This window comes from Spea bombifrons, chromosome 1, assembly GCF_027358695.1.
Source record: "Spea bombifrons isolate aSpeBom1 chromosome 1, aSpeBom1.2.pri, whole genome shotgun sequence".
In the NCBI taxonomy this organism is placed as follows: Eukaryota; Metazoa; Chordata; class Amphibia; order Anura; family Pelobatidae; genus Spea; species Spea bombifrons.
The window spans coordinates 111639643-111656178 of NC_071087.1; the positions used below are offsets into that span (position 1 = coordinate 111639643).

Here is a 16536-nt window from a genome sequence, read left to right on the forward strand (position 1 = left end):
TCTCGATCACCAACATCCTAATTGGATTTTTTGGAAAACATTACACACAGAGGGAGTCAGCCATTAAAGTCTTTTCATGGAGACAGTAAAGCTTCTACGTCAATCTCTGAGGCATCGACTTTGATCATGAAAGTTTTAGATACATCAAGGTGGATCAATATTAGAGCAGACAAAGGGAACAGTTTGAGCATATGGAATGCTTGAATAGGTTCTTCTGGCCACTTCTTGGAAGTCAGTGCCCTTTCTATAATTTTTTCTTGTAATAACTGGAGAAGACCAGGAACTGCTCCAGAATGAGGGCTAAAATGATATTTATTCTTTACAGTAATATGATTGCGAGCCCAGTAATTTATGCAAGATCTATCACCTATATCCTTCTTGGTAACAAAAAAGAACCCAGCTCTGCCCGAGGATGTGGATTTACAAATAAATCCTCTCTGAAGGTTATCTTTATCTCCAGGGTAAGAGACTCTACCAACGACAACGGGTACGTTCTGCCACTAGGAGAGACTGTACCAGGAAGCAATTCAATAAAGCAAATATACGGACAGTGAGATGTGAGTTCTTTAAGGACTAGGTAACGAGGGGGATATGACTGAAACAATAGACGTCAGCCATAAGGACAATTAGGGGAAGAAATAACATGGAATGACATAGATTATTGATGTACAAGGCCCACGCTAAGAAGGAGTGGGTTGGTTTTCTGGGTAATGGTTGCAACATGTAGTGGATATCTATAAGCAATAGTGGTAATTGGAGGATACATGGTAGTAAGAAGAATTATATTCTTGTAAACAAACTAAATATTAATGAAGGATCCTGCAGCATAGAAACAAAGGCCATCTGATATTCTGTGAGTCCTCTCTTCTACAGATAGCTGGGTAACACTCAATTGCATAGGCTCTTGGGACAAAGGATTAGAGGCTGGGAGGACCGTGGAACCCAAGAAGAAGCACTTCTGTATCCTTTAAACACCTGGGATTTTCTTTCTCTGATGCAGTCAGCAGTTATCAGTTACAAGATCTTCAAATTCACTGGGAAGGTCTCTGGTGGAAAATCTTTCTTTAACCTTTCGGACAACCCATCACAGACGGCCACTATGAGAGCTTCACTAAACAAGTTAACGTCAGCTGCAATGGTTTCAATCGCAATGGCGTATTTAGCCACAGGCCTTGATCTTTGGGAGACACGCAGGATAATGAAGCAGTAGCAGCTTTTCTAGGAACATCGAAGGTCTTACGGAAGGCCAGCATAAAGGAGGAGCTTTTGTGAACCCCAGGGGAATTCTTCTCCCACAGGGGAGACGACCATTCCAATTCTTGCCGGTTAGAAGAGAGATAATGTATCCCACCTTACCTCTTTCAGACGGGAACACTCTCTCTGAGGAGTGAATTTAAACTGTAAGGAACATTGATTCAGGAATCCACAGCAAGCCTTTGGTCCACCATTGTACCATTTAGGATCCGGGAATACACCCACAGAATGCAGAACAGCAGTCCCCTATGCTGCCACACTCAGGTTGCCGTAGGAGGGCTTAGCCTGGCTCCTACCTTCATCCAGGCTATTAGTATTGTTTTAGCGAGAGCTTAGCAAAGCAGCAACAAAAAAATGAAAGAGATCTTCTTCAGGTGTGAGATACCTACCCTGATACCTATAGATAGCCACATCTCCTTCCTGTCCTTAGCTATTAAGCTACCTTCAGTGTACCTGTTTGCTGCTATTGTTATATTTGTGTTTTGATCTCCAGCCTGTTTCCTCAACCTAGAGCCTTGCCGCCAGTGCTGTCCTCTGCGACCATTTGATGAAGCCTTTTGCACTGCACCTTTGGGTTTATTGCTCTCGTGCACCCATTCACTGCCTCCACAGTTGTTTCCACTTCCAACTCCCTAGAACAGTGTTTTTGTTTGTACGCGTCTGCAGCTACCTCTGTGCTTCTGGACTCCATCACCTGTGCTAAGAAGCACTGCCATTATAGCAAGGCGGAGAGTAGTTAAGCAGGCCAGTAGTAAACACACAGTTTCAGGAAACAGGATTGCGCGATAAGCATCAAAGGATCAGGCTAGGTTGCTTCTGAATAGCAGTTCTTAAATACAGCGCCAAGCTTGCCCCCAAGTTGTGCGTCACGGACACTACAGCAGCCTGATGGCAAATTGGTGCCAGCTGTATGGAGACCTTGATTGGGCTGCAGCCTGGCTGCTGGTAGCGGGTCTCTGGTTTATGACACACCTCCACCTCTGTATAGATTGTAAGCTTGTGTGTGCAGGGCCCTCTTAGGTTCTCTAACTGTAAATTGTTATGGGATACACTACTTTCTATGCATTCTTTACCCCTTGTACGGTGCTGAGGAATAGCACCATATGAATCAATAAATAACAAGTATGTCACATACTGTGTATTATTTTTTTACCAAAACACACTGATTAATAAAAGTCTTTGGAGAAGCAGACTTTATTAGCATATGTTATTTTGTTCCAAAAAAACTTCCTTTCATCTGAAGACCTGGAAACTGCCACTGGAGTCAGTTCTGTGACATTTTTCACTGGGACCTCCGGAGAGGCCTGAGAGCCAACCTCCTCCCTACTGCCAATGGGCCCTGGCTTTGTAAAGACTTCTGTGCCAACCCCCAGCAGTATATGATCTTATCACTTGCTGAGGGGATTATCTCTGGCAGACAGCCAGGATATGCAACCAGGGAGTGACAGTCATTGTTTTAGTTTCATGTCAGACCCCCCCCCACCCCATGGTTCACTACTATGTTGTCCCCCCACTCCCCCCCAGTTCCACCACTACCGACATTTACCCCGGCCAAACCTTGGAACTGATTTCGGCCAGTAATAGAGAGTGGAGGTTTGGACCCTATTGTCTCTGGGATGCAGATTAAATGGGCGGTTTGTATCCCAATATCTTGATTTATGTTAATGTGTGCTTTGCTGGCTATATCCAGGCGTGTGTGAGAAATAAGCAGTCTTAGTTTTGGTTATACCCTACATAGAGTCTCGGCTAGTGACTGGGAAACCGGGGAAAGAGTGCTGTCCCAGGCTAAGGGAGCACAAGTCGGTCGGACTGCCCAGCTCCGTGACAACAGCCACAACCCAACCAACTGACTGAGTTCACTGCCTTGGTGTCACACTTGACTCTGTTCTATCCTTCATTCCTCACATGCAGTCCCTCCAATCATGACGCCTGAAAAACATCTCCCAAATTTCACCATTCCTCATACAACACAAGAAACAGCCAAAATACTAATTTATTCTCTTGTGATATCCCGTCTAAATTATTGCAATTCCCTACTAACTGGTCTTCCCCTCTCCCGCCTTTCATCACTCTAATCCAACCATGCAGCTAGATTAATATTTATCTATCACAGTTCCTCATCCGCTGTCCCACTGTGGCAATGACTTTAGAGAGCCCTTAACAACTCCGCACCCCTGTATATCTGCACCCTCCTATCCAAATACACACCTTCATTGCTCTCAAGACTTGTGTGTCTCATCTACCTTGGCTTCAACTGTAACAATTCTTTGGATCTTTCCACGGTATTAAGTGAATCACCTTGGCTGGTCCGACCCCATCAGCCAGTTCCAAGTCTGCCTCTGCAGCCATCTGCCAGTCCCCTGTTCAAATGGTGATATTTTAACATTTTCCATGCACTATTTCTACCACCAGCCTCTATCCCTAGTTACTGGTAGTAGTTTCATGTACATTGTACTTCAGGTATGAATGTACAGCTCATGGTATATGTCACTGCCAAACAACACTCCAATATGTGTTCAGCAATTATGGCTGGAAAAAGCGGAGTGGCCAGTATAGGATTTGTGCTCCAACAGGAGTGTATGCTTGGTTTCTTTATAACACCAATCACCAGCTGTGAATGGGGGGTACGTCAAGTAGCTCAAAATTAAGTGACACTCACGGATTCCCAAAGGACATAGGCATAGACTCTGTACGCCTCCTTTTTAGTGGTTGTGGGCTGGTCGCACAGGCCGTGAATAAACCTAAAATCACGTGCTGTGTGATAAAATAAAAAGTAAATACAAATAATACTTCCCAAATAGGACCGCAGCAACCCAAAAAGACACTCTTCCTCAGGGTGTAGAAATTCAGACCAACCAAAAAATTATGGGGCGCAGATACTTATAAGGGAAAAAAACAACAAAACAAAACCAATATAGTGTAGAATATAAGACGAATTTTATGTGTGGATAAAGTGTTGCACTCACAAGTAGAATAGATGATTCAGACCCATCCAAATTGAATAGATGATTCAGATTATTAAATTATTATTAAATGATTATTAAAGATATTATTGCATTCAACTTGGATGGGTCTGAATCATCTATCCCACTTGTGAGTGCAACACTTTATCCACACATAAAATTGGTCTTATATTCTACACTATATTGGTTTTGTTTTTTTTCCCCTTATATGTATCTGCGCCCCATACTTTTTTGGTTGGTCTGGTCGCACAGGCCCCCTGAAGTGTCACTTAGGGAATCCATAACTGGCTCAATATCTGAGGCTGTTGTGGTGTCATCATTGCGTAAGCCTCCTACACACTATACCAGGGGTGTCCAAGTTTTTTCTGCAGTGGGCCACTTCATCAGAAAAGTATGTATGCGTGAGAGAAAATATGGCCTTTAAGCTTTATAATGCATATTAATAAATGGTTAATCGGGCGATAATGATAAAAAGTTTTTAACAACTTTTATATGTCATTCTATCAATACTGAATTACTTTAACAGTAAAACAAAGTCAGTCCACAAACCATTTTAAAAAGTTTAGCCAAATAAAACTGCACAAGGCTGTTGGTACAAGCTGGATTTAAGCTGGCTGATGCACACTGGAGACCGGGTAGGATTAAGACACCCAAACACACACACACCAGGACAGGCTCTGCCACACCGACCCCCAAACACACACCAGGACAGGCAATTATGCCCCCACACCCTTGTATATTGATTTATGTGATGCCCTAGCCAATCCCCTCCCCAGGGCCGGCCGAAGACTTAACGCCGCCTGGGGCGAAGTTTAAAACGCCGCCCCCCCCCGGCATTTTAAACTTCGCCGACGCCATAATCTACGATCCCCCCCCCCGGTACTTACCTTTAAACAGTCCTGCGGCGAGTCTCCCTGCTCTGCCACGGTGCCGGCTTGTAATGCTGAGCGCCGGAAATTGACGTCACTTCTGGCGCTCAAGCCATTACAAGCCGGCACCGGGACCAAACAGGGAGACTCGCCGCAGAGGAGAGAGAAAGAGGGGCGCCGAGCGGGTAAGCGAAAACCACTCGGTGCCCCTCTCTCTCTCCTCCGCTTAAAAAAAAAAACAAAAAAAAAGCGCTTGGGGCGGCAAAGTGCCGCCCCTTCTAAAGTGCCGCCTGGGGCAATTGCCCCAGTCTGCCCCATTATAGGGCCGGCCCTGCCCCTCCCTTGTGTATTGATGCCCCCACCCTTTTTGTATTGGCTAATGTGATGCTCAACCAACCTCTTGTCTATTGATGCCCCCACTGCCATGCATATTTCCCCCAGCCACCCCCATACTGATTTTGTAATACCACAACCCAGCCACCGCCCTTTTGTATTATTTGAATATGAATATGGGTCCACTTTTACTACCCCTTACACCTTACACCTAACCCCTAGATATAATCACCAAGCTAGTTGGTTCTGAGATATCAACATTTGAAAAATATGCTCTCAAACCCAGGGAACGAACCTCTAATTCTATGCAAAATATAATATTGTATTATATTGAATTATATAATATTAGTGGTATATGTATTTTATGCTGCCCCTCTTTCCAGGGGAAGGAATACAGGTGATTCGCTCGCAAGATGGGGGATATATCTGTGTAGAGCTTCTGAAAAAGTGTCTGTAAGGAAGATTTTTTGTTTCTTAATCTCATGTGTATATAGACTCTTATTATTTAGTATGTATTTTTATTGTGATTTGGGAATTGTGCCGAATAATATTTTTTCTTTTTCCGCACAATTTGCCAATAACTAGAATCGCATACTAAAAAAAAAATCTATACCAAAATAAGCCTGGCATGTGGAAAAGGTAGAACAAAAACCTCAAAATTAAATATTCCTATTAGATTTGTGGTTGCAGCAGGCCACCCAGAGAGGTAAGTCAGGTATCTTTGAAATCTTTAAAGGATGTGCTTTTAGGGAACATATAGTCTTATGGGGTTTAATTGAAATGTGGGACCTCTACTGTGAGGTGTGAGCCAAGCAAAGTGCTCTGTAACAATTCCAAGTTTTAAAACTGTAATGTGCATGTTCCAATTTTGACTCCGCAATGTCAAAAAACATGCTCTACCCATGTATGTGCAGTATTGCTTTACTCGGAGGTGTTGCGCAATGCTAATCATAAGTTGTTTCATTAATTACACATACCCTATGAAATAAATTTCTAAAAATGTTTTCATACTAAATGATGAATATATAACTTGTAGGGGTACACTAAATGGGTTAGTAGGGAATCAAGTGGAATGAAAACATTGCAAAAACACATCTGCTGTGGTCTTATAGCACAAACATAGTAAAAAAAAACCTGGTCCTAAAGGGGTTAAGGGAAAAAAAAACTTTTAAAGTATCACATTTGCTAATGATGCTCATCCTTTTTTGACAATTTCAGGGGAAAAATATATCTGCTTTACTGAATTTGTAAGTGCTAAATATTTGTTATATAAGGTTATAAAGTCAAGTCTGTTTACAAAACCCTAAATGATTACACAAATGATTACAAATATGTTTTTGAAAAGAAGGATATTTCGTCTGTTGCGTTTTTATCACTTGCCATGGGGTCACTTTCAGAGTTTTGTACACGAGACATCTGCATCAATACCGCAAAATATTCTGCAGTGCAAAGATGCTACATATGTCCTGTTTTTGGAGGGCAAATCTAAGACCAAAATTACAGATATCTCAGGATTCTAACTTACAGCCGTGGAAATACTCAGAATGCTGATACACTTGCAATTTCATTTCTGATTAAACCTGTGGATTTTTTTTTACTCCTCCCTCTTTTAACCACACAGGGTTATCTGGAAAATCTATACATGACAGAGTTGCTTTTTGTTTTCTGGAATGTTTCCCATTCCTAAACATGTTGGTTTCATAAAACAATTTTAGTTAAAAAAAAATAGTGTGAAATGGAATATCAGAATCCAAGAGATTCCGTGTAGGATTTATAATCAAGCATAACAATCAGTATTGCTGGTGATGGGGAGAATTGTGTTTTAGGCATGCCATGTAATCATGGCATTCAGGAAGGAAAGAAAAGTGTGTACTTTGTGGTGAGAAATTGTAAGCAGTCCAGGAGTCAATGCAATGTTTGATGACCTGTTTATAGGCTAAGGCAAAGAGTATCACTGCCCATCAGAATTCAAGGCAATCTGAGATTAAACCATGTCCAGACATGCCTCTGCACTGCACTGTTAAAAGATTCTTGCATATGCTGGATGGCAGTAATTCAATGAGAGTTTTTTTTTTTTTTTTTAAAAGATATACATGTGCATTTTGGAAAGCTTCCTGTAGCAGGAGAGGAATTTGTTTAATGTAACTGTCTTGGGCCAGAAAAAAGAATGTGGTCTTGTGGTAGGTATTCAATAATGGAAACATACAAAATACATTTATAAGCTGTCCATGTTTCAAGAAGATATATTTATATATATATATATATATATATATATATATATAATATGTATATATATATATATATATATATATACAGACATACATCTGATGGATAGCGACACTCTCAAGGATTATTATATACTTTAGTGTTTATGTTACTTAACTTTAAAGTATTGAAATATTATAACATACATCGGTTGTTAACACATAGAGGATATTATTTTCCAAAATTCATTTGCCACCAACCTATGTGCTTTTAGCATTGTATGTTGATGTGATTATGGACACTTCTTATCTACAATCACTTTAAAGTGTTTCCCGTACTATGACAGGTGTGATAACTGTCTCTTCATATGAGTTTATGCGGTATACAGGTGTGACGTCTATTTCTGTTTTACATATATGCCGTGCCCTCTTTTTAGTACTGTCCAAACTGTGCATATTTCTAACTTCCCAGTGTGACCTTCAGCCACAAAAGGTTGTGAGTAATGTTTTCATTAGATGCTGGCTGTTGTGAATGTGATTTTCAGGGCACTCTGCAGACAGATGTATCATAAGGCGATGACATTTTGGTGTTCTGCAGTGGGATGGACATGTAACTTATGCTTTACTCATGCTCTTTTAGCAATCTGACACTGCCAGCCCCCACCCCCTCAGATGAGTTTCCTTTTGTAAAAATGTGATATACTTTAAAAGAGAAAGGGTGAATCGGAGCTTTGGTATCACACATTAGTTTCATTGCGTGTTTCTGGCAAACCCAGGTAAGAAAAGTAATCCATTCATTCATTTTGACCGCGACTAATTCTGAGAAAGATGTTCAAAACTTTCCTACTTCCTACTATTTCTGATTGGCCCAGAAAAAAAGAGGCTTGTACGCATTCTCTGCTATATAAGTCATGGTTTGCTCCAAATTTGAACGAGAAAATCTGCAACAACTTATTCAGCAGCCTTCCCCGTGGGATTTGGAAATACTTGTAAAATGAAGCGTTTGGCAGGTAATTTATGTTCCCCGGTATTTCACAAGGATTACTTACTTCAGTTATTGTATCTTGTTACATTACTTTGTGTTCTGTGACAAATAGTAATATCCAGCATTTTTGATAGAATCTGAAATGTGGGTTTATAAACTGGGTCACCAACTTCCCTGCTATGACTGGTTGATGTTTACATTTATTTTTTTTTTACAGAAATGTTTCTTTTTCCCATGACACTGCTTTATATTGAAGAAGTATAAAACTAGAGAGAAGCGTGTGGGTTTTTTTTTTTTTGTTCTGCAAATGAAACTCTTAACCCTTAAGTAGTGTAGGACATGATACACATTGCTTATGATACAAGGTAGCTTGTCACTTTAGGAGTTAACACAAAATCATTACAATATCCTGTAACAATGCACGTTCGGTGACACAGTGCTGCTGGTACTTAGCACGCAGAATGGTTCCGATTACATCCTTAACTCTTTCATTACCTTAACTGTTGCAAACTACTCCATACGCTTAAACCAAACATTACCGAAACAAACAGAAAACAGTATAAACACTGTGATACACTGTAGAAATGACATGACAAGATGCTGTAAAGGGGTTTTAAACCTTTCAGTGACGGGGAAGGAAATGACTGGGAAGTGGGTGTGTGGGAGGGGACTTGAGGACGTAATACCCCTTTCCAAAGCCTTCAAATAAGAACATGTGTTTCTCCACCATGTGCGTTTTCATTAACACTTGAGAAATTTATAAATATTCTCTATGTATAACGCAATGAAAAAAAAAAAAAGCTAACAAGATAAGTATAACCTTGAGATGTAAAAAGAAGGTATCTGTAGAAGTTATGTGCTGTAAAATTGCGAAACGCACATGTTCCAGCTCTGTTTAGTTCTGATGATGTACTCAAAGAGTACAAAGACTGTATTTAGTCCTTTAAATTCTGTTACCACAGAGCGGGGCGACTACAGATAAATTTTGTCATTGGGATAAAAACAAGCTACTAAACTAAGGTAATCTGAAACATATGTTTTTCTTCTGAACAGGAATTGTGCAACTGCTTTTCCTACAGATCTGGATTCTGAAGGGAAGGACAATGCCAGTAAACTCTACAGGCTGCAAACACACCAGTATCTGCAACGATATCACTACCATCCTGACACAAATCCAAAATAAGATACGTGAGATGCACACAGTGGACCAGAACCTCTCAGATGAATACGTGAGTGTCATTTGCATTGTTGTCAGGTGCCTTCGTCCCCTGCCAATAGGATAATAATGTTGTGCTACAAAATGCAGCAAAACGAATTGATTGTCAGCCTTAACCCCTTAATGACAAAGCCCGTACATGTACGGGCTCAAAATGCATTGTTTTCAATGGGTTTAGGGACTGCCCATTGTCCTTAAGGGGTTAAGGTCTCTAGCTGTTGATGAGACAGCTGCTTTGCGACCCTGTCCCTGTCATAGGATCATGGGGTTAGCAGGTTGCCAAATGCTATCACACAGGTTAGGCATCCTTTAACCTTTAGAAACAATTAATTACTACAACCCGTAGACCCACTACAGGCAGCTTAGGAATTTGTTGAGAAACTCAACTTGACAGAGACTTCCTTTCCTAACGTATGCATATCTATTCTACTCCAGTCATAATGCCTGTGTAACTACTGTACACAATTAATGTAATGTGATGTACGCTATATAAAAACATACATAGAAAGAATAACAATTATGTCCCTTGCCTTTGAGATGGAGTAACTCCATCCTTCATGTAGGGCCCACAAAAACCTAGAGCCATTCTTGTAATGGGCCACAGCTAAGTAGGATTTTTTCTTTAACACTACATTATTTCCTTAACTTTACCATAAAGACCATCATAAAATCATTTAATAGATGAGGAGCAAAAGATTATAGATAATATTGAGAATAGTAGATACTAAGTGTGACCACAAATCAAGGGTTATGTGTTATAAATGATTCTGGTCCAACATTTGAAATGTACTGTTATCACCATATGTTTTGTTTAAATTTAGCAAACACAAAAGCATTTGTGCATATTTAACAATTTAACCTTCAAAAGCAAAACATTTATATAAGATAAAATACAATTGTGATTTAATGATGTTCCAAACTGTGACGGATTTCACATGAGTCTTTTAGTTCACAGTTTTAACTTGTTTAATATTTCTTTACTTTAGGCTTTAAAAAACGGATTCACTCGTGATCAGGGTTATTGCAATCCAAAATCCTTTGGACCTCATGTTAATCTGAAGAACATCAGTGAAGAGGAGAGATTTTTTGAGATGCACAAAACATTCTTATTCCTGAGTGATGTACTCACTCAAGTGGCAGAGTATCAGGGACAGCTAAACGCAAACCAAAAATCATTCCTTAAGCAACTGTCTAATACTGTGAACGGAATCAAGGCAATTAGCTCCAACCTGTCCTGTCTTCTTTGTCAAAAGTATAACAGGACTCAAGAAAATGAAAATTATGAAAAGCCCTTTCCAACACACCAGAAGGATTTTCAGAAAAAAGTGTGGGGTTGCAAAGTGGTAACGAAATATAAAGATTTCATATCTGAAGCTGCTGGGATTGATTTTGTAAAACCGTTGACACCTGACCAAAAATAAGAGGAGAAATATACTTAAAAAGAACATTTACTGCAAATGAATAAGGATTGCACTGACAAATGGACTCGTGACAAAATGGATTACTGAATTAACCTGGAAGTTTCAATTTACCACTAAGAGACCAACTACAAAGCAGAAAAAATGAATAGGTAAATGGCAACCGTGTAACAGTATTGAAAAAACTGACATCTGGTCCCTGCAGAGTGAAATGAAAATTGAAATAAGTACCGACTTGCTCTGGCTAGAAGTGAACAAATACACATAACTGATGGAGAACTGGACAACTAGTCTTCCATAGTAGCTGTCTTTGACTTATGGAATACAAGTGTGTGTCTGTGTGTGTGTAATATATATATATATATAATATACAGTAGTAGGGTTACCTGTAACAACCAACACCAAAAAAATTTACCTGCAATGTATGTTGCTCAAATACTATTGCAAACACAATCTGCAGGACAGATGTGGATGCTCTTGAAGTTTTGTAAAGCAACAAAAATAAGTTAAAAAGGTGTAAGTGAAATAGTACAAGACATTTAGCTGCTCCTTAACCCTATATGCACACATTTCTATAGGATCTTATGAGCACAAGTTGACCTGTGTAAGGAAGGAAGCATTCACCTGTGATCATGTGACCTAAAAACCTGTACTGTCGTTGAGGATAAAATGTTAAGAAAGAATGTCAAACTACTGTGGTAGTTGTTGAACCACCTTAAGAGAAATATTTAAATATTTATGTGTATTTATTAAATATTTCAATATTTATATATTTATTTTATTTATATATCATTTCTTTATGTTGAAAATGCATCTCATGAGAGAAGACCTCTGTTTTTTTTAATTATTTATTTTTTTCTACATGTTAAAGAACTTCTCATATTTCTATGTTTCAGGGTTGTTGGGTTTTTTTTCGAGGGGGGTTTCTATGCTGAAGGCAAGGGTTCAGTATGCGTTTGTTGTATAAAGAACCTGTGCCTTAAAAAAATACACATTCTTCCATCACTGTGAAGGCATTGTATAAAAGAATGTTACTGATAAAACTTTTTCTAAAGGTCACATATTTAATAGTGTTTATTTATATAAAAAGTATTTATGTAATTTATGTATGTTTGTATATGTCATTTGCAAATTACCTGTTATGAATGTAGTAACTTTCTTTTGAAATGAGTTGCCAAATTGAATCACAATCCTTTGTTTAAAATCTAATTTATATTGTAATGCGTACAGCAAAGTAAATTTGCAAATACCATAAATATTGAAATATTTCAGTATTTTTGTATTTTTATAATAAAATATGTATTTCAAAGCTGGTTTTTTTTTCATGTTTTGCTATAGAATGAATTATACTTTACAATGTAAACCTTTCAGTCATTAAGCCTAAAGTTGCAGAATTATTTAATAACGCAATCATTATATATTAGTTATGTAATATAAAAAACAAAGTGGCTTGACTATGTAATAAAAATAAAACACGTAAAAGCAAGGAAATACAGCATGACACAGTGATGTCACTACTGCATACGCAGCAGGGCCCTGATGGAGCAGGACAGTTATTTATCCTCCTTTACACTATCACTAGATAGATCATTCAACCTGCGAGAAGAGCAGCAGTAGTCTTACTTTTCAAAAGAAATGTCATTAAGCGGTTTTTCATGTTTGACTGCATTTGATTTGTGGTGCTTATAATAACTTTCTAAAAAAAACAAATTACCTTGTCTTACCATCATCCAAACTGGATTTTATCTATACCCAGGGAATCCTAGGTTTACCATCAGCCACACATTTAAAAGCACAGGGCTGATCCCTTTGCCTTTCATTATGTGGAATGAGAGAATGTTTCAGACTGGTTCTTTCTAGACTGTTGTTTCCCGACAGTGCTTGTTAGACGCTAGAAACTATTGACATATCTGACAAACATAAAATAAGGGAGGAAAAGACTCTCAAGGTAAAAAAGCATAAAACCAGCTCCAAAAAAACACCAAAAATGTGGTTCCTCTACACAAAGAAATACAGATCAAATAGGATACAGGTGGGAACGCTATGGGTAAGAACTTAAATATATATATATATATATATATATATATATATATATATATGTATACAACTGGCAAGGACTAGACATAAAATGTTTTAATATGGTCAAATGACTCCAGAACACATTGAACATAAAATCTCAAATTACATACATGTGTGTTGAATGTGAGGCTCACATATATCTTTGTATCTGCAACCTGGAAGAAGCCTTCCCTGATATCGCTGCGGGATTAACCCTCCACACAAACGTGAAAAACCTTCACCAGAACGCATGATATGCACAAGAATACTGAAGGAATTCTAAGAAACAATCACTACATAAAAAACAGAAGTTACATCTTCCCAACACCTGAAGATGCATAAACCAAACACACTCTGCTACTCTATCCAGCAGGACACAAAATAAACTTTACCTCAACATAGGAGACAGACATATGAAACAAACATTAAGTCTGATTTAAAAGAGGAATCCCTAAGTATCAAGCTTTGGTCTCCCTAATTCTTCCCTTGTATTAGTAACCGAAGGCTATCTGTATTTCCCTACAACTCTGAGGAAGCTGCTTTCCAGCAGCGAAACTCGTCAGGTTCTGTTTCTTCGTATCTAAACCCAGACGCATCTAAACCCTAAATCATTCCATACTATTTTATATGTTATTTTATATGTATTTTAACATTATATATTCACCATACATGTATGTAATTTGAGTTTTTCTGTTCAATGTGTTATGTATAGTCCTTGCCAGTCGTATACATATATATATATACACATTTTAGTTCTCACCCATAGCGCTCCCATCTGTATCATATTTGACAAACATTAAGACAAATTTGGCTGATGTAGTTGATCCATTATGTCTCCTGTTCAGAATCAAACTTTAACCAGAGCTTGGTCTTATTTAACCCCTTCGATCCCAGGGGTTTTTGGTACCTCAAGTCCCAGGGCAATTTTGCCATTTTTGCGCTATGTCGGTTCAACAAATAGTGAATAGTGTACCCATGTGAACTACCGTATTTGCTCGATTATAAGACGAGGTTTTTTCCAGAGCAAATGCTCTGAAAAATACCCCTCGTCTTATAATCGGGGTCGTCTTCTAATCAGACCCCAAAAAAATGGCTGGGGCCATGCTGCTTACCGGTCGCGAGCAGCGTCTCTTCCGTTAGAAGCAGGAGGACAGGAAGCTTGTAGCTTCCTCACAGAACTCTATCTCCCCCTCCCTCCTCTGGGGGCGGGGCCAGAGAAGTTGCTGGTACAGCCGGTCCCCTGCAGAAGTCTTCGAGTGAGAGATCTGCAGTTCAGGTAAGGGGGTGGGGGAGGGTTTTTGGGTAAGTATGTGTGATTAATGTGTGAAGTATGTGTGATTAATGGAATGAATGAGCATTTAAATGTTTGTGAATGTGTGTTTGTGTGTGATAGCATGGATGTGTAAGGGGGTGGGGGTTGTAGCATGGCATAGGGAGGCTGTAATCCCACTACTATCATCCCCAGGTTCCAGCATGTACTGGCTGCCTTGGCTTGATAGGAGTGTGATTGCTGTTAGCAGCAATCACACTCCTATCAAGCCAAGGCAGCCAGTACATGCTGGGTTAAAAGGCATATCATGGGGCTGAGTGGCATATAGGGGGTTAAAATGCATTTCTGGACCTTAAAAAATATATTTACATGAATTAATATTTACTAGTAAAACTTTTTTTCCTATAGGGTCGTCTTATATTCAGGCTTTTTGTTTTTTTCCTAAATTAATATTTTGATTTTGGGGGGTCGTCTTATAATCGGGGTCGTCTTATAATCGAGCAAATACGGTATATATTGTTTTTTCAAGGAGATATAGAGCTTTCTTCTGATACAATAGCTGGATGATTAGCTGAAAATTTAGAATGAGAAATTTAGTAAAAACTAGCAAAAATTTGAAAAAAACACCTATTTTTTTAAAAAAATTCCCTCTGAAGCCTCACAAAATTAGGTAAAGTTACGGAAAATCCCCTCCAAGTTTATCAATTCAGGTGTCCTGATTTCAGAAATACCTAATTTATGTAGATTTTCCTTACTTTCCCAGCACTAATAGGGAACAAACTATAAGGTGCACATTTTTTGTAGAATTTTCATGCTTGTGGTTTAACGGGTTTGGAGGTTGTGAATGGGGGCAGGAGGGTTATAATGGGTAGATGTTATGCTAGGGCAATGGGATGTAAGGTTTTTTACATTTTTTTTTATTATTATTATCTTTTTTATTTATATTTTTATTTTTTATTTTCTTTTTGTATTTTTTGTATTTTTTATATTTATTTAAAAAAAAAAACAAATGGTTAGAGGTCCTCTTAGTTATTAATGCCAGTGATGTCACAATGACATCACTAAGCTACTTTATTGTTTATTTTTTAATTATTATTTATTGTATTATTTTAACCGTTTTTTTTAAAACGTTTCTTTTTTCAGCATGGGAGGAGGGTGAGAAACATGGTTTCTCACTCTCCTCCCCATGATCCCCCTGCAACGATCACACTGTGATCTCTATGCAAGTCCCCACAGACTTGCATAGAGATCGCAGCGTCTGCATGGGATATCCTGTCCGATGAACGTCCGGGTGACGTCAGCAGTGATACGCGATCAGCAATGCTGGCTTCTGCTGTCAGGGGGGGGTCCAGGCTATCAAACGACAGCCTAATCTCCCATGCAGCGGCAGGGATGTGTGCCTGCCACTGCAAAGAAGGCCAGGACGTACCGGTAAGTCCATAGGGGATTTATTCCGCAGGTGAGCGCATGTGGAATTTGGCCCTGCCCACCTTATTAGCTCCACCCACTCCTAGCTAGCATAAGAAGCAGGCGCGGAGGAAGTACCAAGATGTGGGTATAAACTAATGGGAAATGTTTACTCAGATTAGGGTCACTTGCTCTTTTTTTTTTTTTTTTTTTAAAATACAAATATCTTACCTCACTATTAAGCTTTACCGACAGTTAACATGTTAAAGTAGAATATAACTACTTCAGGAAAAGGATTATTAGGAACGCTAATCTCCTGACTCACTTAGCAAACTGAAGTATTAGGTTCTTCAATGGACTGCCAATGAAGAGTTAGACACACCCAGGTAAATTTTCCCAGAAACAGGAAGTTACTTGACTTACAGCCAACTAAGGATTTGCTTTCATTGTAAAACAATGTTCTTTACTACAGTGAACCAATAAAATATGTGGTAAGACCCTTGCTTGGAAACTCAGTTATATACGAGAAAATATTTGTTGATAACAGTTGTGATCCTAT

The 16536-nt window shown here is 38.9% G+C and overlaps 1 protein-coding gene across 1 annotated transcript; it reads left to right on the forward strand.

The window, feature by feature from the left end:
• The first annotated feature begins 8573 nt into the window (after window positions 1-8573).
• LOC128499603 (uncharacterized) lies at window positions 8574-11545 on the forward strand. The gene is made up of 3 exons (XM_053468571.1): window positions 8574-8633; window positions 9662-9837; window positions 10811-11545. Exons 1-3 carry the CDS (start codon window positions 8618-8620, stop codon window positions 11243-11245), a joined length of 627 nt encoding a protein of 208 aa, XP_053324546.1. The 5' UTR covers window positions 8574-8617; the 3' UTR covers window positions 11246-11545.
• Window positions 11546-16536: the final 4991 nt, after the last annotated feature.